The 23,498-nt window shown below is 36.0% G+C and overlaps 1 protein-coding gene across 2 annotated transcripts in view; it reads right to left on the minus strand.

The window, feature by feature from the left end:
- Positions 1 to 20,288: 20,288 nt before the first annotated feature.
- LOC131042911 (uncharacterized) overlaps positions 20,289 to 23,498 on the minus strand; it is a 33,681-nt gene continuing 30,471 nt past the window's right edge. The window contains exons 4-7 of one of the 2 annotated variants that reach the window (XR_009105334.2): positions 21,263 to 21,369; positions 21,112 to 21,162; positions 20,785 to 20,899; positions 20,289 to 20,649 (exon numbers count right to left, since the gene is read on the minus strand). Coding sequence is in view for 1 of the 2 variants with exons in the window: in XM_057976244.2 (XP_057832227.2) it covers positions 20,837 to 20,899; positions 21,112 to 21,162; positions 21,263 to 21,369 (221 nt within the window). In the remaining variant the exon portion in view is untranslated. Of the gene's footprint in view, positions 20,650 to 20,676; positions 20,900 to 21,111; positions 21,163 to 21,262; positions 21,370 to 23,498 lie in introns of those variants that run through there. The other variant, XM_057976244.2, reaches the window with a different exon arrangement.

The raw sequence follows: 23,498 nt of genomic DNA on the forward strand, positions 1-23,498 counted from the left end.
TAGCTTTCAAGACAATCTACACCAATTTTGTTAGCTAGATCTGAAAATGTTAGCTCAAAATTAACCAGATCTGAAATCCTAAATGCAAAATCCAAAAACTGAATCAATAAAAACCCAAAATTTGAAACTGGTGAACATAGACGCGATTACCCTCAACACAGACGCAACTGGGTGACACAGACGTGGTTCTGTGAGACACAGACATGACTACAGAATGCAGATGCGTCTTCTGGACACAGATGCGGCTAAAAACAGCGCAAACGCGACTTTATAACACAAACGCGCTTTCCTGGAACCTGCAAAATAAAATATTGCCAATAACATAGACGCGACTCCAGATGTCGCAGACGCGCCAGAAAATCAAAAACGCGATCCGAAAGTACGCAGACGCGAAAATATCAAAATGCTACCGAAAACGTCAGATCTGCAACTTCAAAATACAAAATCTACAACAAGGATGTTAAATGCAAAAGGGACAAGAGTCCCACCAAGCGTGCCAAAATGTATATGGTGAAAATGGATAACAATAATGATAATATTGAAAGGCTAAATGAATTCAACCACAAAACCCTAGCCTAACAACAACAAAGATCCACCATAACATATGAAGATTAGCTAAGACAATGCAAATCAAATGAAATCACAAAGATTATACCATCACATGTCCAATAGGGTTTGGATCTGCATTCTTCCTATCTCCATTGATCTTGCTTGATATATTTGCTCTCAGATTTTATGTGCACAAGAGCTCAACAAAGAACGGAATGTGGTTGCAAGTAGAATTGTAGTGTAGTCAATTGCATAAATTGATTCCTTAGCATAAAATGATTAGGGTTAGATAATGAAGGAAGCATCTCCTTATATAGAAGACACAATAAGAAATGGAGGGATAAGATTGAGAGGTGTAAAAGGAGGTCGGCTAAGATTAGAGGGTAGGTAAAAGAAATAATAAAATAATGAAAGGGGTAGGTAGTGTATGAATTAAGAGATGAATGACATGTGTCATAGGTAGAAAAGGTAATGAATTAATTAAATAAATAAAGATTTATTTAATTAATAGAAGAAGTGGGATAATTAAATAAATAAGATATTTATTTAATTTAGGAAAAGGATAATTTAAATAAATAAATGTATTTATTTAAATGAGAAATAAGGCTAGAAGAGGATAAATGAATTAATTAAATAAATAAAGATTTATTTAATTAATAGAAGAATTAAGCTTAGATAATTAAATAAATAAAATATTTATTTAATTAGACATGACAATTTTGGGTGTCTACAGGGCTCATTTTAAAAACTGCAGGTAAATCGATATGCCATAATAGATGATGTGATAGGAATCAAAATAAACAAAGGAAAATTTCAGCAAGATCAAGTAATCAAATTCAATGTCAAACATATGCACAACAAGTCAAATCCAGCCATTCAATTCTGAAGGGAGTCAGAACCGGTTAAATGGAAGAGAAGGATCTGCAGGTACATTACCCATATAGAGTCGATTGGGCATATTAAGAGTATAGGAAACATTAAGAACTTCAACAAGCAAGATAATAAATTTGATTCCTAGCATATATTCAATGTTTTTGGGAAAATAAAATAAAAAATGCATTGGAAAAACAAGTGATACCATAATAAGATCTGCAAAGTCGATGGTGAGGAAAGGAGGTAGAAAGATGTTGTATCCCTGCAGAAGACCGATATCCCCCAAGTCGCCCCTTTGTCGGCCGAACAAAGTGTGGAGAGGGAGGAAAATGAAGATGGGAAAAGCGATAAGAGAGCCCCAATTTTAATTTTTTTCAAATCTAATGCCCCCCATAAACAAGGTTTCTCAAGTTTGATTAAAAACTTCTCTTGGCTGAGGAAATCGATCTTCAATGTGTGGATCTAGAATAATGGTGGAGAGTTAAACTAGAGAAACTACAATTGGGAGCAAAATAAGCAAGGAGAAATAGCTAGTTAAGTGAGAAGAAGATTTCAAAACTTATGCATTCTTGGTGAAGACTGAGTTACCTCTCTTGTTTAAATTTTCAAATTAGTTTTTAATTTCAAATTTAATATTATGCTCCAATTATATTAATACTACAATTTACTCATTATAAATTTTTTATTTGATTTTAATATTTAATGTAATTAATCTTATTATTATAATTAATTTGTGTGTGTACACACAGGTTCGCATTCCTTGGGTGGTTGCTGACGAGCTAGGAGACCCCTCCTCAGTCATATGTTTGTCTTCGACAATCTACCCTGCATCCACCTCACACTCGATGAAAACGTAAGATCGTCATGTAAAAATTTATTAAAATCGTCACATAATTAACATTATATTAAAAATGTCATTAATAGTAGCATAATAATTAACATCACATTAAAATAGTGTCATCATGCACATTTATTAGCATCATCATGTCAAATATCATCAATAATATTAGTGTCTAGCAAAATAATTTTATCTAAAACTTATTCACCTAAACCTGGTTTGTGACATTGCTCATCAGCAGGAAGTTGAGTGGGTTGCTCATCCTAAGGAATGGTGGGTGTCTGTGTTAACACTGCTTCTTGTCTAGATGTAGCTTACCTTTGCATGAGATCTTCCTTCTTTTTGCGGGCTACTATTGAAATGGGTTCATCATCATCATCAAAATCAGACTCAATGTTATGAATTGTCACCCATTTATGAATTGGTTTGGTATCTGCTACAGGAACTTGGGAAGGAGTGGGTTGTTCCGTATCTTATCCTTGTGACGTGCCTTCTCTTGGAACAATGTCAATGACAGGTACAACATGCAGGATTGATGCTTTGGGCATAATGAGTAACCCAGTGGTTATGCCATGTTTAGTTGTTGTCTTTAGGAGTTAAGACTCCTTCATCTTTGCATCCAATTGCTTCATCAATTCTTCTTTCTCAATAGCTGGCATAGGAGCTTCTTGGTCTACCGGAGTATTTTTCCTAGACTCTGATCTCATCCTCCTCACGTATTCCTCTGTAGTTTCTGACTTGGGATTACCGGTGGCCTTGCCTTTCTTCTTCTCTCTTTTGGTACTCGCTCAAAGCCTAACACTAAACCATCATCATCTTCTCTCAACAACTTGCTCAGAGACATCTTTAGTTTTTATATTTTCTTTCTCCGACCATCTTATCGGTGAGAGAGTCCTTTGGTCCACTTACATTTCTCTATAAGTCGGGTCCAACAATTCTCCATCATCCCTAAAATCATTAAGAATATTGTCTTCGAGGTCAAATTCCCTCATTTGGGATGTTGTCAATCTATAGAGTCCTCTTTGCCTAGACTCAAAATTGTCTTGCATACCTGCCCAAAAGTCTTCCAATGTAGGTATATGCCCCTCATATGCTACTGGCATCATTCCTTTTAACTTGCCAAATGGATCATATCTAAGCCAGCCATAATCATACTCTTTGAGGCACATATCTTGTAACTCCTGAATGACTAATTTTGTTGTTTGCAAATTGTGACATTTATAGTACTCTGAGGCAAGTGAGAATGTCACTCTTGTTTTATTGGTGCATGTGCACCTATTCATTAGGAATGCCTCATGAAGGATTTTGCATTTGTTTTTGTTTGTAAGGTTTTTTTAAGGTTGTAATAAGGTCTAAAGGACCATTTTAAATGTGTTTGTAGTGATTTGGAGTCTTAGAGAGTCTTTTAGGGTCAATTTTGTAAAAGTTGCAAAATATTGTCAATGTTGTTGTAGGGATACCAAGAGTTGGTAAATGACTCCCAATGGTATTTTATCATTGTATTAAGGTTTATTAGACCTCTTTAAACATATTTGTAATGGTTTATATTCTTAGGAAGTCATTGGAGGTCAATGATCATAATTCACAAAGTTGTACCACAAAAAGTTGTTAAGCAACTTTCATAGCAAAAGTTGTCATTTTGTTAAAAAGGTTGTTTTGGGTAGTTGGAGTTTGGAATATGGTTTGTAACTATTGGGGGGATGTTTAGACATGTACTTAACCTTTACCCATCAACCATGGTGTTGATGTGTCTAAAATCGTATTGCTACGACTCTATCTGACCAACGCAGTATAGAATGATTCTCGATGAGTATCCTATCCTCTTGTATAACGAAATCCCTAATGCTATTTTAGTTGATCAAAGGGGATAACCTCAAGGTTCCAAATGTTAGTTCTTGACTGTGGGATAGCTCAACGGTTGATGTGTTTTGCTGGGAGCACAAGGGGCCTTGCGTTCAACAAGTTGATCTGCATCTGAAATGATGTCGCATTTCTCAAGCAAGGAAATAAAATCAAAAGGGAAGGGTTAAGAGACCTAAAAATTAACAAGACTGGTGTGCGAGTAGACGGATTCGACATAACCAATCCTTGCTTGGCCAGAATAACTCACAACCTCACAAGAACGGTGCAATCTTCAAGGGGACTTAGCAGATTTTCAGACTGCAGTTGCATGGCTAAGCACCCAATTCTGGCGCAGCTCAAACAGACACCTGCAATTGAACTAAGCACGATTTTAAAGGCTCAGACTAACCATACACAAGGATACACAATTATCATATCCCTAATGGTATGAACCCGATTCCATCAAATACCTGCACACCAGAAAGAATCTTATTAAACCTGTTGAAGGGGACCATGCAAACAGAATAAAATCAAGATGATAAACACCAAATCAATGTCCATATATTGATTTCAGCTTCTATTATAACAATTTCTACAACATTTCTACTCTATTCCTAACTACTAAAATCTAACCTTCTAACAATCTAACATGATCTAATTGTCTAACTCTAAAAATCTAACCAAAATTTAACTAGAATCTAACCCTTTACAAGAGAAATGCCTCTGCCTTTTATAGATTTTACAAATTTAAACCAAAGGCCAAGATTGATTTCATCCAAGGGCCCTAATTTGTCTTCTAGAACTTGATAGATTTAACCCATGCCCATTCAATCCTCAGTTATCCTTTCAACTATATTCTCAACTACCTACAACTGTTTGGCTTTAATTTGGTCAATCGGGTAGTTGGACATAACTGATATGTGTCCCTTTGTTTTGAATACATTAGGTAGGGCCCACGGGCTATAATGTACCCGACGGCACCCCTAGTCGTACGACACCTTCCTGATGGCACCCCAGCCGTACGGAACCTCCCCTAAAGACTCTCACCCCGTACGTCAAACCCCAATTGTGCTTCTCGTACGCAAACAGTTCGTACGGTGACTACACAAGCCCGTACGATGGCTGCACTCCACCCATACGACGTCAGGGACACTACTTCACCTATACGGTGATGATGCCTCACCCGTACAATGAAGTCTACTTCACCTTCGTATGGTTACTACTCTGCAATAAATATTGTACCACGTACTACGCACAACAAATCTCTGAAAGCACGATACATGAATGAATCATCAACACAGAGTATACACCAACAACATTGAATGGCCAAGTATCAGATATTTGTAATTATATTCCACACGGTAGAGATAGATCCAACAATGAAGTATAGAGTGAAATATCAGAAATGGTATCTCCAACGGCAGACTAGGGTGGTTGCTAACCACCGAAACAGCCAGCACCCTCCACCATACGATCAATACTCTCCATTGTACGACCAACCCACCGTACAGCCAACTCAATCCTCGTACACCCTGTGTCATACAACCTCCACCGTATGGCCCACACTCTGTACGCTCCTTCAGTCAGTTGCTTCTCCTGTGCGGAACTAATAATCTCGGCCTTGAAAACTAAGAGATGTAAAGACAAGAAATAATGTTACGAACAATTACTAGAATACTGGAATGCTTGGATTATGAATATTATTCAGAACACAATATCAGATATTGTTGTCTAATACAGATTTGTCTTTCAAAGAAGACTTCACAAATTTGTAGCATAATATGAAATATTGGAATGATATTTCCAATGGCAGACTAGGGTGGTTGTGAACCACCGAAACTACGAACACAGAATAGGGAGGATCTTGCACCTCTGAAACTGCACAGTGCCAAACTCCAACTGGAATTCACAAATACAAAGAAAACATCAAACTCACCATATCATACAACTATGCCAAACTCGGCCTTATAAATGGGCTTCGAGAAGTTTCCTGAAGGGTTACAAACGGGCTGACACCAAAAGTTTATTATTTTATTAACTTGGGCCCCTTTATTTAGTAATTAAATTAATTAATTTAATAAGTCCTTACGATATTATTTAAAATTTAGGACCACTTAATTAATTAACTTAATTAAGTAACTTTATTAAAATTGGGGACGTTACAGTCCTCTCGGCCTTAAGATTGCTTTCCCTCAAGCAATCTGCAACTATCTGCCATTTGACAAGCTTCGGGATCCCAAACCATGCGCGGATGTTGGTAGTCATATCCGCTGAAAGCTTGACGCCGCACCATCACTGCGATCACCGCCTACAAATCCCCAATTAGCTTGTGCTACTCCACTTTGATATAAAGATTGCCCTGCTTGGAGTTGAGGAATAACTCATCAAAATCCAACATGATTTCTTCATATAGATGCCACTCACAAGGAGTGATGACAATCATGCACGCCTCATGCCCAACTGAAAAGGAAACTACGTATTCAACCAATTGTAGAGATTTCTCCTATAAGGGATCATTGCTAGAGTTCACATCTCCATGAATTTGATCAACCATTTTTGGCTTGACAAAATAGTTACAAAAATCTTCATCCTTGCAGTTGTCGTGAAAGTTTAAGTGTTATCCACTTGAAGGGACAATTGTTGTCTCTAGCTTGTCCATATCCTCCTATCGCTGGGGTGAACATGTGAACTTGTCTTCACCCTTCTTTGATTTTGATTGAGTTCCTAATTTAGGATCCAACCCCTCTTTTCTTTTCCTTACATAGTACCTATCAAAGGATTTGGTAGCCTTGATCTCCTCAAGTTCACTTGAGTATTCATCAAAGATTTTGATAACCTCCTCATGCACAGGTATAATTTTTCCTATCAGAACTAGGTATTCCTGAAATGTCAGAAGATTCTTCCTCTTTTGATATTTGTTATACCACTTGGTGATTTTATTGGCAGCAATTTCATTATCCCTTTCTTCCATTTTTGTAGTCATCCCAAGCATTCCACAAGCTCGCAGGATTTTGGCTCTGATACCACTGTAATGTACCCGACGGCACCCCCAGTCGTACGGAACCTCCCTTGAAAATTCTCACCTCGTACGTCAAACCCCAATTGTGTTGCTCGTATGGAAACAGTCTATACAATGACTACACAGGCCCGTACGATGGTTGCACTCCACCCGTACGGCGACAAGGACACTACTTCACCCATACGGTGATGATACCTCACTCGTACGATGAAGTCTACTTCACCTCCTTACGGTGTAACCATACAGTTACTACTCTGTAATAAGTACCATACCACATACTGCGCACGACAAATATCTGGAAGCATGATACATGAATGAATCATCAACATAGAGTATACACCAACAACATTGAATGACCAAGAACCAGATATTTGTAATTATATTCCACATGGTAGAGATAGATCCAATAATGAAGTACAGAGTGAAATATCAGAAATGATATCTCCAACGACAGACTAGTTGCTAACCACCAAAACTGCGATTACATAATAGGGAGGGTCTTGCACCTCCGAAACTGCAACAATGCCAAACTCCAACTGGAATTCGCAAATACAAAGAAAACATCAAATTCACCATACCATACAACTATGTCAAACTCGGCCTTATAAATGGGCTCTGGGAAGTTTCCCGAAGGGTTATAAATGGGCCGACACCAAAAGTCTATTATTTTATTAATTTGGGCGCCTTTATTTAGTAATTAAATTAATTAATTAAATAAGTCCTTATGCTATTATTTAAAATTTAGGACCACTTAATTAATTAACTTAATTAAGCTACTTTATTAAAATTGGGGACGTTACACAGGCAGTTGTTTACATTAAACAAGTTCAGTTTTTAAACTAATTTTCTAGAATTAAATCCAGTTGTGTATCTTTTTGAGAATGCATATTTTGTAGCACTTGCATATTCTTTGTCTTCAGTCTTGAGGAAGGATTTTGTCTTGTGGTCTGGTGATGTCACGCTTCCCCATGCTTGGTTTTGATCCTCTACAATGCACTCTTCATTAGCAGCGCCTGGCTTTGTTGTTTTGATCTTGCTCTTTGCATTTTCTCTTCTCAGCATTGATCGCAATCATGCTTTAATTTTGCACTTCAGGTTGACGCCTTGGCTTCTCTCGACGTCATCAAGCTGCAAACAATGAATACTACTTTTAATAATTATTTTGAAAAATTAAATAAATTAATTTAACAATCATATTAAATTTAACTTTTAAATGCCCCTTGTTCAAGCAAAACTCAGCCCCTAAACTCAAAATATAAACACCTTTCAAAAATTTGGCTTATCAAGCCAAAATGCAAGAATTTCAAACGCCTATGTGAATGTCAAAATTGGGTCTCCTAGGCAAAGTGATAATAAATCGACCCCCCTCCCCTCATATTTTCATTTCATCTTTCTTCTTTAAGGGAGAAATTCGGGCTATAAGGGGGGAATGTGCGATCTCGCTTGGTTTAACTTTTTCTTGCAAAACATTCAAAATTGTCGAACTTTGGTTTCAAAACACCCCTTTTCTTTCTCGCAAAAGACAAACAAAGGCCGAATTTTGGTTTCAGCACCTTTTGCCTTAGTCATCGATCTTATGAAACGCATTTTCATTTTAACATGAAAGTTCGGCTATTTTGTATGAAATTCGTGAATTTATAATGAACTGTGTGATTTCCCTTTAACTTGGAACATTTTCGGCTAGAAAGACACTTTTTCGCAATGTGTCCCCTTATTTTTGGCCTAAATGAGCCTTTTACGCGAACTTAGTTTTCTACTTCATTTTCGGCCTAAATGGGATGAAAGTCACGAATCCTGGCATTCACGTGATTTTGGCTCTTTGATGAATTCGTGATTTTGGCTCTTTGATGAATTCGTGATTTCGGGAGGAAATGTACGAGTTTTGCGCAAAATGATCGAGCCCTTCTGCAATTCCAATATCCTTGATCGCGCAGTCATTTTCGGGTATTTTGGTGAGAGTGTGCGAATTTGTTTCTCTCAAAATGAATGAAAAGGTCGAACCTCCTTTCCTTTGCGTTGGCATTTAGGGCTTGGAGAAATTCGTGACTTTGAATGAAAATGCAAAATCCCCTCTGTGCGACTTTGTTTCAAGTTAAAGTGCCCTTTTAATAAAATCGAGCTACTTAGATGAATTTCGCAAACTTGGTTCGACTTGCCTTGTCGGCCATTTAGGCCCTTTTATGCGACTTTCACCTTCACCCTATTAAGTGCCTCCTTTGCCTTAAGTCTTCAAACTTCGGGCATTAGGGGCCTTTGGTGCATTCTTCACCTTGCTTCAATTTCGGCCTTTTAGATCAATATGCATGACTTCTTATTCTTGCAAAGTTATCAAAAATTCCAAACTTATTAAGTAATGCGTCACTCATGGGAAGACTCAGATTTTTGCAATGAAATGCACGAACTCATCCTGCAAATTTGACTTTACACTCTTTGACTCAAAATAAAAGAAGGGCAAGAATGGGGGTCCCATGTCCAAGATGGGGTGGGGTGTGCATAACGCACAACACATGGGTCGATTGGATGTGATTTGGCTTGATTGAAGTAATTAAATCTTTCTCTACTCTTGCATTCACAATTTTTTTAGATTTTTATTGCTGCTCTTTTGTTTGGTACGGACTGTATAGATGTGATGAGGGTTTCATCCTTATACAGTTGGAAATATAAATGAGTTACCAAACTTTTTCATTTTTACCAAGTCAAAAGAAAATGTCATTTAAGTTGTCTGATGGTCGAATCTTTCCAGTCAGCCTGTTCAGAAACTAGGTTTTTCTAGCGTAGCAGTCCTATTTTGAGACACATGTTCCAAAATAGCCATAGCTTTGTTTTACATATGTTTTATAACTTCCAAATGGGTATCCAAAACAGGTTTTATATTTTATATATAAGGTCTAATTTGTAATTTATCGCCATTTTATTAGTTTCAGAAACCTACTTGGATTGGGTGACCTTATTAAAGGAATCATAGAAGTTGGTTAGATCTCTACTCTTTAAATCCATGGAGGGTTTTTATAGGTCATGTGTACATATTCAAGGTTTTCTCAAAGGTTTGGTAAGGATTTTGAGTGTTGGTTACCAAAATTGAAGGTTTTAGCCTTGTGTAGGCTTAAGGGTTTTGTAGGCTTTGAAGGAATAAGAACCCATAATATTAAAACATGATGAAAAATAATTGATGCCTAATCTTTCCTCTGCATCAAAGTGGTATCAAAGATAGAAGACTCTGGTAAAGGTGGTTGTGTAGTGGTGGTTGAGTGTGTGTGTTGGTTCAGATTAAGAGGATAACCTGGTTGTTGGTTGACAAGAGACTAGGGAGAGAAAAGAGAAGACACCTAAGTGAGGCAAGGACAATATGAAGCAAGGTGAGAGAGACTTCCTTGAAGGAATGTATTTGTTGAAGAGGCATTTACAAGGTGAGGGTTCATGGAAGAAGACACAAGAAAAGAAAAGAGAAGAAGAAGAGAGGAAGAGAAAAAAGGAAAAGATGAGGCAAAAAGAAGTAGAGAGAGAGATTAGAGAGTTGAGGCAAGCCATGGAAGAAATGAGAAAAAGACATGAACTTGAGATGCAACAGTTGCTTGAGAGAGAAAAACAAGTAAGTGGTTCGCATTTGATAGTTAGAAAGAAGGTTGTGTGGCCTATTCAAAGGCTAAGGCAAAACAGAAGGCAAAGGAAAGAAGTTGAACCAAATGTGAAGATAGGAGCACCCATGATAGAGAAGGATGAAGAAAAAATAGAGGAGGAAAGAGAAGAGTATATAGTTGCAGCAGTCAATGAGGAGGATTCAGATTTGTGGGCAGTATGTGCAACCATTGAGGAGGAATAAAAAATTAAGGTTGAAGTGGAGCAGGTAGAAAGGGTGATAGTAGAAGAAGAGGAATGTATGTAACGTGATAGTGTGGATGAGTTAATAAAATCCATGTTGATGTTGGACAAAGAGCAGAGAATGATCAGCTGGATGAAGAGGTTGATGTTAAATGGACGGAGTTACCAAGAAGACTTGAGGAACAACATGCAGATTTTATGTTTGACATTGATACTAATCAATCTGATTTTGTCAATGAATTTGCTATCATGTTCATTTTAATACAGGAATCAAGAAGGATAGGTTGGAAAGGGCATAAAAAAAATTCTTAACAGGTTCATATACTTGAGCAAAAGGTTAGGAAGACCAAGGGTGAAGATGAAGCATAGTGTTGTTGATGCAAATTCAAGCAAGGATAAATGTTTCAAGTACCTAACTAAATGGAAGGGACAACCAGGTGAAGAAGCATTTGAATATTTCAGAGTTGGTGGAAGATCAATTACAACTCCATTTCCAAGGGACTTGGAATTCCTTCAAGGGGGTTGTATGGTGCAGGAGCACCTATTCATCTACATGCCTCATGAAGGCTTTTGCATTTGTTTTTGTTTGTAAGTTTTTGTTAAGGTTGTAATAAAGTCTACAGGGCCATTTTAAATGTTTTTGTAGTGATTTGGAGTCTTGAGAGTCTTTTGGGGTCAATTTTGTAAAAGTTGCAAAATCTTGTCAATGTTGTCGTAGGGATACCAAGAGTTGGTAAATGAATCCCAATGGAATTTTATCATTGTATTAAGTTCCATTATACCTTTTTAAACATATGTGTAATGTTTTATAGTCTTAGGAAGTCATTGAAGGTCAATGATCATAAATCACAAAGTTGCACCACAAAAAGTTGTTAAGCAACTTTCATAGCAAAAGTTGTCATTTTGTCAAAAAGGTGGTTTTGGGTAGTTGGAGTTTGAAATATGGTTTGTAACTGTTGGGGGGGATGTTTAGACATGTATTTAACCTTTCCCCATCAACCATGGGTTGATTGGATGTGATTTGTCTTCATTGAAGTAATAAAAAAATTCTCTACTCTTGCATTCACAGTTTTTTCAGATTTTTATTGTTGCTTTTTTGTTTGGTACGGCCTGTACGAATGTCATGATGGATTGAGAGTTATATGGTTGGAAAGATGATTGAATTATAGAACTTTTTCATTCTTACCAAGTCAAAATAAAATATCTTTTAAGTTTTCTAATGGTTGAATCTTTCTAGTCACCCTATTCAGAAACTAGGTTTCTCCTGCGTAGTAGTCCTATTTTGAGACATGTGTTCCAAAACAACCATATCTATGTTTTACATATGTTTTATAACTTCTAAATGCGTATCCAAAAAAGGTTTAATATTTTAGATATAAGGTCTGGTTTGTAATTTATCGTCATTTTATCAGTTGCAAAAACCTACTAGAATTGGCTGACCTTATTAAAGAAATCATAGAAGTTGGTTAGATCTCTGCTCTTGGAAGCCATGGAGGGTTTTTATAGGTCATGTGGACATATTAAAGGTTTTCTCAAAGTTTTGGTAAGGTTTTTGAGTGTTGGTTACCAAAATTGATGGTTTTAGCCTTGTGTAGGCTTAAGGGTTTTGTAGGCTTTGAAGGAATAATAACCCATAATCTTAAAACATGATGAAAAATCATTGATTCCTACTCTTTCCTCTGCACAATTTATGTTTTTTTTTCATGAGGGCTTGCACCCCTACAATTTTTCTTGCATACTCCGAAAGAATGATTATGTTGATGCAGTAACGAGGGAGAAGGAAGGGGTTACTTGTGAATTCACTCAAGTGGATGTAGGTAGATTGTTGGTTATGGATGAACCATATTCCCCATTCTTTGATTGTTTCATTGCCTCGGGGGACAATAGGTATCCTACATCACCTGTTAGTCTGCAAATGACTGCATATATAAAGGCATCATTAATTCTTTTGAAATGGTTCTTGGCCTGCTGAATAGGCAATTGAGTATAGAATTCCCAAAATTTCTTGTCTTCTAGTCCTTCTCCCAAGCTACCATTAGTGTTTAATCTTGGATAAATTCCAGTATTGGCTACCACCCAAATCACATAAGAAGTCATCAAAAACTTCTTGGTTTGAAGTACATTACCCATTTGCTCATGGATATTGTCGAATATGATTTGTGCCCAATCAAAATATTCTTTTCCCTAAGGATGGTGTGGATATAATGGTACATCCACTAGTGGTAGTGCCTAGAATCTTCCTTACCAAAGGCTCTTTTGAGAATGATGATGAGGTCACATGGTGCATCCTTGAAATCTTCTCTTAAGATATTATCGGTAGCTTTAAGGCCTGATTTCCTGAGTTCCTTGAGCCATACTTCATTTATACGATGTCTATTGTTTACAACATTTTTGTTAAAGCTCTGGATAGCGTACTCTTCAATTGTTTATAGGACCTTATCATATTCGGGGATGCCAAATGTCATTGAAAGCATTTCAGGTGAAAGGTCCACCACCACATTCCCTTTTGTGTCCACACATTTTCTCGTATTTTGGTCGTAGTGCTAAACAATAGCCAATATTAGCTCAGGGGACTGGACTACTTGATGAAAGATTGTGGCTTCTACTAGTCCCGATCACATGATCCTTTTGTATGCAACATTAAGATCCTTACTAGATACCCCCCTTTTGATTGCTTCTAGTTCAATGTACCCTATCTCAGTACCATTGACCCATTGTATCTCATTTTCAAACTTCAAGACCAGTGTTTGGCCTTGGTACCGATACTTCATAGTGACTGGGTTCTTTTCAATCTTAACTTTGCTTTTGGTCTTCTTCCTTAGGGTTCATGTTGCTTCCATAAGAGCTCTTTAAACTACCAGAACAAAGTGTATAATTAGTGCCTTAGAAATTTTTCTCAAAAGCAGTGGACTTCGGAATCTCGGGGTTCCAGGTTTCTAGGTTCAAAAGAAACCTTTAAAAGAAACTGCAGCATGACTTTGGGATCCCAGAGTTTCGAAGTCACGAGAACCTCTTTGAAAACCTTAAGTGTGACTTCGAGATCCCAGAATCTCGGGGCTCTGGTCACAAAACTTCAAACACAACTTACTTCGGGATCCCAGTATCTCGAGGTTTCGAAATGAGGAGCACTAGAAACTTGGGATTTCGAGATCCCGAAACCCCAAAATGCAAAAAGGGAAGTTCACCATCTTCTAGGGTCAGGCTCTGGAGTTCCAAAAACTTAGAGTTTTGAAGGCTTGAATGGAATAGCTCAGAGGGGAGTTCGGGATCCTGAGAACCTGAGGTTGCAAAGTGTAACAAGGGCACACCAAAGGGTACTTTAGAATCCCATGAACCAAGGTTCCGAAGTGAAACAGTTAAGGATTCATCCAAGGGTGATACCTTTGGGATCTCAAGGACCTAGGGTTCTGAAGGATGAAGATCACAAGACAAGACACCTCTCTGGAATCCCGAGAACTCGGGCTTCAGAGCTGGACAATTAAAAAAAAAGCCAAAGGGGTGGGGATCTTGGGAACCTGAGATCCCGAAACCAAAGAGAGGAGGGGCCAAATTTTTTAACACGGCTTATTCAAAAACAAGAAACTCAAACCCTAGCTGAAAATAAAAAATGAGAAAAAACAAAACAACAAACCCAAAAAAGGAAACCCTAGCCTAAGACAGAAAGAAAGAGAAGAGAGAGAAAGACCCTTTACCTCGAAAAAAGGAGCAAGAAAGAAAATGCTCGCACGAACACAAGAGAGTCATGGGATAACTAGGACTCTTGAAAGATTGACCACGCGAATGATGGAAAAAGGAGCCATGAAAGATATGTATACCCTCCAACAGCTACGCGGATCGAGGCGCGAGAAGCTTCAAGATTCTGGGATCCTAGAGTTTCAAAAGTCAGAGAGCAACTAACTTTGGGACTCTGGAGTTCCAAAGCTCCGAAGAGACAAAAGGGAAGCAACAAAGAGAACCCGAGATTCTGGGATTCTAGAGTCCCAGGAATCTAGCAAGCAAACCAACAAAGGAGGCTCAGATTTAGGGAACCCGAGACTTCGAAGCCGCCAACCAAAGAAAATGAGGACCACGGAGACCAAAGGGACCTTCAAAATTTCAGGATTCTGGAATCCCAAAGTTTCGAAAAAGAAAACGAAAACACTTCGGGGTTTTGGGAACCCAAAACTCCAAAGCCCAAAACAAAACAAAAACGAAACAAGGCAAATAGACGCAATTCGGGATCTCGGGGTTCCGAGGTTCCAAAGTGCGTAGAAGAGGAAAGTAAAAAGCACACTACGGGATTTGGGGACTCCGAAACTCTGAAGTAACAAGACAAGAAACACAAAGGGGAGACAAAAACAGAAGGAAAAATAAAACAAAAAAGGGGGGACCCACATTTCTAGGCACAAAATGGAGCATAACATTACCAAGTTCCTAAACATTTTTTAACTGCAAAAAAAAAAGTTACACGATTTTAGAATCAACCCAACTTCAAAACTCTATAAAGTCGTCGATTTCCAAACAATGATAAATTTGAGCTTAAATTTGTAAACCACAACTCATGGAACATAGTAAGTGTTGCCTTCCACCCTCTAACAAGGATAACTTCTTTTCTTTAAACAATTATCTTAGGACATCAATAAGACTTGATTTCATGTTCTCAAGGGTCAAATCATGAACCAAAATTTAATGGTAGTAACCTCAGGAACATGCATTCCTTCCTTGTGAAGGGATATTTAAGGTGCAAATATTTGGGGGAATAAATCATCTTATATCGGTTCACATTTTTTAGACAAATAAAAATTTAAAAAATCCTTGGTAACAGTTATTAAATTCAAGTCCCATCATTGCATTATGTTTGACTTTTACAATCATGTGAGAATGTAACCACATCAAAATAAATCAACATCAATGAAATAAAAGGATAATATAAGATTATCACAGTGTGATTCATTTCTCTAACACATCTCATTGGTTGGCAATAATACAAAATTATTTGGGTCAACATACATTTGATCTAGAATTGGTTGGTAGTTAACAAAGCACTAAATTATTGTAAGTTATGTGTTACAAGCATGATATTTTAGAATCATAACCAAATGAAATACTAATGAAAGGTGACAACAAAAATATACCCAACAATATATGCCTATATTTATTTACTAGCGTATGTAGATTTTTTAAAATTTAAATAAGATGCACCAAGAGATCTCAAAGTATGAAAATATTTAATATTCATAGATAAAATGTTGGTAATGAGTTTGAAGTGAAATGGTTGAATAGATCGTTTAGAGTATTTGAAATAAATTTTAGAATGTAATGGACAACACAGATGAACAAAATACATACATTAGTGGTTGTACATCTCAATAATTCTAATAATATAAAAAAAAATTGTGTTGAAACAATTTTGACTTTGAAAATTTCAAGCATACATAGATAATTTATGAGGTGTAAAAAAATGCAATGATAGATGTTTTTAAGTAGATTTTTGTTTGTTTATTTTGGTTTAATGATAGTAAGAAATAATACACAATGCATAAAATGATCCATTTAAGTAATCTTAATTATTAATAATCATAATAAGAGAACATGTAAATCTAGCAATATAGACATTTCATTTCTTATATTCTCGTAATGATTGTTTATAAAGAGAAATTGGAAGTCAATATGTACCTCATTACAACTATTACAACAACATTTGTAAAATATTAGCAAAATTGAAATTTTACAATAATTTGTGAAATGATATTAGAATAAAAATTAGTTTTAGTTAACTGTTTATGCACTTGCAATTTCCATAAAATAAATACTCTACTATTGCATGTGAACTAAGTACAATTTGATTGGACCATGCACTATGTATTAGATCTATATTCAAATAAAATTAAAAATTAATTTGAAAGAAACTAAAGAAAGCATGTCTTCAAAATATTTTAGTTATTTAATTTAATTTAATTTAATTAACTTAAATTTTATTATTTTATAGTTTCCATTTTTCAAAAAAAGTTTTTTCAAAATAAACGTTTATTATGAAAATCGAGTTTAAATGACCAGAACTTAATTTAAGCTATTTAATTTATCATCAAAATTGAATGACAAGTGATTTGCTTCATTTAAGTTATTTAATTTAATTTAATTTACTTTATTTAAATTTTTAACTATTAGATTCTAGTTAGCCTAAATATAATTATGTGATGGTTTCCATTTTCTAAAAACGATTTAAGAGTTTATTTTGAAAAAGAGTTTAACAATTCTTAAATTTTATTATGTGATGGTTTCCACTTTTCAAAAAGGGTTTCTTGAAGTAAGAGTTTATTATGGAAAAGAGCATAAACAACCAACACTTAATTTAAGTTATTTAATTTATTATTGAAATCAAATGACAAGCAATTGCACTTAATTTAATATCATTTTAATTATTTAATTATGTCTAAGGCATTTTAGAAGCATTTAATTTGATGTGTTTGTGACGCTTGAATGCATGAAAAATAAAATAAAAAATATTTTATTTTTAAATTTAATTTATTTTATTTTCTTCTCTCATACACTCAATTAAATATTTATTATGCTAATTATGTCTTCACTTCTACCACTCTAAGTTTAACTGGTCAATCAATTTTGCCTATCCATCATGCAATTAGTTAACTTTGTAATTATCTCAATTATGAAGGATTAAAAGTGTCCCTACATAAATTCACTCTTTTCTCAAGGATAAGGATAAGAAAGAATATAAAATAAAACTATAATGATATGAGAATATGATAATATGATAATATGATAATATGATAATATGATAATAATAATGATTTACTCTTAATAGATTTTTACAAGTATAAAAATATAATAATATATTAAAACATAATAATATAAACATATTCTAGCCTGGCCTTTCAAGGGTTAATCATTCTCACAATTCAAACAGCTAGACTTTGTGGAATCCTCTGGATCAAAGATGGGTAAAGATTAATTTTGATGGTGCGGCTAGGAGTAACCCGAGTCCTTCGAGTGCAAGATGTATTGCAAGAGATGACAAAGGAAATTTGATTGCCAAATGTTTACAAAATCTAGGAAGGGGCACAAACAATGTTGCAGAGGCTAAATTGCTCTCCTTACTGTTCAATTACCAAGAATATTGGGAATTGCCAATATCCATTTAGAAGGTGATTCACAGATTATTATCCATGCTATTCTTAAGGGCAGAGTTGAACACTGGAAAATTGACAAAGATATCCAATCTATTAGACATCTACTTGCCACCTTTCAAAAGTTTTAGGTGTCCCATATAAGGAGGGAAGGAAATCGGGAGGTGGATGCTTGTGCCAATCAAGCTTTTGAAATCCCAAAAGGTATGACACAAGTTATTAGATGTGGCCCTAACGATGAAGTGGTTAAAAAAATTTGTTTTCAAATAATTTCCATTTCCGGAAGGTTGCATTCAAATTTGAATACGAGGTTGGAATATTCCCCTTGCCCTTGCCTAGGCTTATGGTCGTTGAGAAGGGACAACGAAATTAATGTTCTGAGGTGCCCGACCTGCTCGGATTTAATCCAAATCCTGCCATAAGGTGTGGTGATTCGAGTGACACTGTTGGCTTCGTTGCACTTGACATTTAGGAGGCGATATCCCTAGTCGGTGTATGGGTTTGACAGGCGATGGAGGTTTATGGTTGGCTAGTGTTTACGATGGCTTAACACGAAATATCCTGTCCATTTAAGGACCTTGTTGAGTTAGATATTATGGCTACAGATGAGTAGGATCTTAATTACAAAGCACTCCATTTATTGATCTTGGGTGGTGGACAATACGTTGGATCTTGAGTCTTCCTTAAGAAGATGGTAGAAGCCATTTCAGATTGTCCTCTGGGAAAATTTATGAGACACAAAAGAAAAGAATTTCATTCTCTACTAAAACAACGGAGGCAAATTTCTCATTAATGGCTTCCAAGCCAATGGTGGCATTCTGGGGGTCAATATCGAATGAGAGGCTCTCAAACATCTATAGGTTTGATGACAGAGATTTCTTGATGCGAATCAAGATCATTCTTGGTGAGGAATACTTGAAAGCCTCCTTCAAGTATCGATGCAATGTTGATGTTGCATCCATGTTCACTGTGTGGTGCTTCAAGTTGGATTTGAAGGAAATAGTTCGATGGCTAGTGGAGAATTGTGTCTGAGATGAATGGTGGGGATTTTTTGAAATTTTAATCGAAATGGTGCGAGATGGGCAAGGCTTTATCTGCCCAGGTGCTGTATGGCTTCACGTGAGTAAATTCATCCCACCCCTGCACCCATTTCTTGTTTGGAGAGCAAAAAGTAACAAAGAAGTCTGACGGGCTCTGGCCCAAGTTGGCATGACTGGGGTGAAGGACTATCTAAAGGCGATGGAAGCTAGAAGACTCAAGTGGGAGATAGAGAAATGGGGCCCTTATGATCAACGATCCCCTTTTGCATATAGTGCCTCCTCGCGACAAAAACAAGGCAGACTGAAGGGTGCAAAGAAGAAGACAGGTTGATCCCTTTGGATTGGCTTTCCTCCTGAGCCGCGTGTGGAAGATGAGCCGCCTAGAACAGCGAACAAACAAGGGAGACGTCTTGCGAGAAAGGCAAGGCGATTGTGCTAGCAGAGTAATAGTTGATAACATGCAAGTGGCTTTTTGTTATATCGTTTTTGGCAAGATGGTTGTATATACATGATATATATTTATGTATATGTTCAAATGTAAATTTCTGGGGTGATTATAAACAGATGTCCAGTGGAAAGGGATTGGATATAGTTTTTTGAAGTTTGCTAAACTCGAAGGGAGATGATCAAACTCTGTTAATACATCATATTTTTTGTATTGCTTTCTGATATTGATACAAATACAACATCTACCGATTAAAAAAATAAACATATAAACGTATTCTAATAATAATTAATATTAATTATAATATCATAATATAATAAAAATTTAATATTAATTACAATATAATAATACAATGAATTTTTCAATGAAATAATGAACAAATATGATATCTTTTGGCATACTTTACATATATTCCTCTAAAGATATGTATACTAGTTTAATTTCATTGACACTTAGTTTTTCATTTTTATTAACGATCTTTTTGACATCTATATGTGAGTGTAATATGCCTCTCAAGGTAACAAGACATATACAATTATGTCCTAAGAGAGGTTAATTCTTGCTCATAATAATTACAAATTGTATTAAATCTCTTACAAGAGATATGAACCTACCACAATCTACTTTCTAATCCACAACATATATTGTGAGAAAATAACCATGCATATGATACAATGTGTTCCTTGCTCGCCATTATATACAACTAACACATAGGGAAGAATAAATTAAATACCAAAGATATGTAAAAGAAAAATGGATGTCTTGAAACAACAAAAAACCATGTGAAAATTGTCCCAGCACCCCAAAGAAATGTTGAGGATCAATCATGAAGTATAACTAATTCAAACAATATACTATTTTCAGAAATATGTGGGATTTTTAAACCTTCTTGAAGTTTTATCCATGAACTGTAGCTATAAGATGTCAGAGTTGCAACTTGTACGAATGTATATTTATAATGAAATGGAGGATCAATCATGATGTTTAACCAATTCATACACTATTCTAGTTTCAGACAAGCCTTAAAATTGAGCCTTCATGGATTTGGGGTTTGTCCATGAGGGGTTTGGGTGCAAATCATCCTTCTCATCTTCCAGCTTCTATTAGCAAAAAAAAGCCATTATCAATTACTTGGAACAGTGAAAGATTGTATTTCACAAAAATAAATGAGTATGAACATAAAGAGGCTATTCTTCAGTAATATCTTGAAATAAAATAAAATTTCTAAACCGTACATCTGAAGCAATAACATCAAAACCCATAAAAAATTATTCTGTTTGCAAATTCTCATGCCTCCTCTTCTTTTTTGTGCCTAGTCATCATTGCTTTCAAAATTTCAGCATCCACTGGCTGGTGGAGAAACAAATTAAGATGTAAGCAACTTCTGCTAGAATATATTGAATATTAACCAAATTACTTATATTCATGCAAATTGCCAAATATCAGTCATGGGTAGAATCAAATTGACAATTCCAAAAGCATCGAAATGTTCAAATTTTGATTTGGAATCCCAAAAAGAACAAACTAAGTGGCATGAAGTTCCCAAAGAACTTGTAACTTACTGGTTCACGGGTAGGAGGACCATGACCTCTTGCTTGTAGCTTGGCAATGATCTGTAATAAAACCAGGAATTTCCATAACATTGATTACCCATGCAAAATGTTATCAAGGATACTCTTTCAAAGAGTTACCAATATCAAGCAGATCATATACCTTTGTTTTCTCATTCTTTCCAACACGATCAGACAACTTCTTGTCACGCATCAACTCTTTACCAGCCCACCATAGTTGAGCTGTCTCTAGATCAAATAGCTCCTCACCTAGCAAAATATACAAATTATTCAGTCTTCTTCCAAGGTGAAACTCTAATAGCCATATATAGCTCTATGCAACAAGTTCAATGTCTCCAAAGGTAGACAATTGTATATTCCTCATTCCTCAGCTATTTGCAATCTTTAAAAAGTGCTCTATATTCAACTTTGTTGGTGCAATGGAATTGAAGCACAAAAGAGTGGGAAGACTTGCTTCCAAAGAGGTAAACAAATACTATAGTGGCACCTACTCCAACTCTATACTTACACTGTCAAAATGCATCTAAAAGACATTGTCTCATTGCTTTTCCACCTTTAAGAGTGTAGGAAGCAAACTAGCTCCTTCTGTTGATTGTAACTAGGGGTATAGGGGTTCGGATTGCCTTAAGGCAACATCCGAACCCCCTTTAGGACCGGGTCCTATCCTAAAATAACGTGACCCTATCCTAATTCACAATGCCACGCTAAATACACGCCATTTAAACATTAGCGCCAAAAACCAAGGAGGCCGACTTACAAAGAATAAAAGATGCATATAAGTAAATGACAATTTGCAAGTCAATCATCATCAAGTTCAATTACATCAAAAGGCGATTTAGCTCTGCTGTGCGAACTTAAGGAAGAGTGCGAACTTATTCAGCTTGGTGCGAAATTGTCCAAGGGGACATAGTAGATCTTGATGCAAGTCATTGAAGCATACAAGGACAGATCTGATATGTGAAGATCAGATTCAAGCTAAGTATTGTACTTATATTTAGAGGAGAATATATAATCTGACCTGTGGGTCTTTCATGCTGGGTTTTTCCTCCTTGGAGGTTTTCCCAGGGTATGCTTGTTTGTCTTCTGTTCTATTTCTGATTTATGTTGGCTTATTAAATACTGCAAATCTGATTACAATCTAGGGCACAATTTAATCTATGTTGGTTTCCTAAAATACTGCAAATCTGATTACAATCTAGGGCACAATTTAATCTATGTTGGTTTACTAAAATACTGCAAATCTGAATACAACCTAGGGCATAATCAATTATATAAATCTGGTTAACATACCTAGGGTTTAAAATAACACCTTCTTCATTGGCACAATAGTTTCCAAGACCTAAGTTGTCAAGCAGACCATAACGTTTAAACTACCAATCAAAATGTTCATAGTCTCCCACCCAGCCAGTCTCATAATCATCCAAGCTATTTTGTGCAATAGCCACGACATCAAGATCATCAATGATCTTCAAGATGGAAGCAGAGGCTTTCCATGATGAAAAGTAATCACCTTGCTATCAATCCAACCCTCACACCATTGCAAACCTGGTTCAGTAACCAATCTATGAACGCATAACCAACCATCTTTACAATAACATCCCTCGATAAGTAGATTGCAAAGAATGGTAGTAAGTCAATAACATACATATCTTGCGAAATTCTTACAGTTGGACATGCATGTAAAGTGAGAAGGCAACTCTTGATGACATCAATGGTAGGAACAGGAGCCCCGTCCCTCATAGGCATTCTGGATTTGCACCCCTACTGCAGATGACTGATTGACTGGGATTAATAAAACTTAGAATTATGTGCACTAAAAAGAATTAATAATATTTACAAAATCTATCTGACACTATCCGCAGAAGTAAATGGAGCAACATGCATACAGAAGATTATACAAGACACAAAAATTTACATAGGAAACCCTTGCAGGAGAAAACCTACCACCAAAAGACATTCACAGTTGTGTTGTTCAGAATCAAAGATTCAACACAACAAGGCCTTCTACAAAACAAGCCAATTTGGAAAAGCAATTCAATAAATGAAAAAATTGGACACAAAAATACCAAAAATAAAGGACAGAAATCCTGGAAAAGACTGGACAAAAATCCAACACTTTCAGTGCACAAAAAGATACAGGAATAGGAATACACCAAATAGAAGCAACCTGCAACATAACACCATCAATATAACATCAACAAGAGAAAGAGCAAAGACATGTAAATAAGAGTTGCATAAAAATGAATAGATAACCAATATTGCATTACCTGAATACAACCTCAGAAGATCATATTATTTAAATCCATCATCTGTTTGGAGGCAAAAGCATATTAAAGTAGAAAAACATTATGTGACTGCATTCCAATTCACAGATATAA

The sequence above is a fragment of the Cryptomeria japonica genome, chromosome 1 (assembly GCF_030272615.1).
Source record: "Cryptomeria japonica chromosome 1, Sugi_1.0, whole genome shotgun sequence".
Lineage (NCBI taxonomy): Eukaryota > Viridiplantae > Streptophyta > Pinopsida > Cupressales > Cupressaceae > Cryptomeria > Cryptomeria japonica.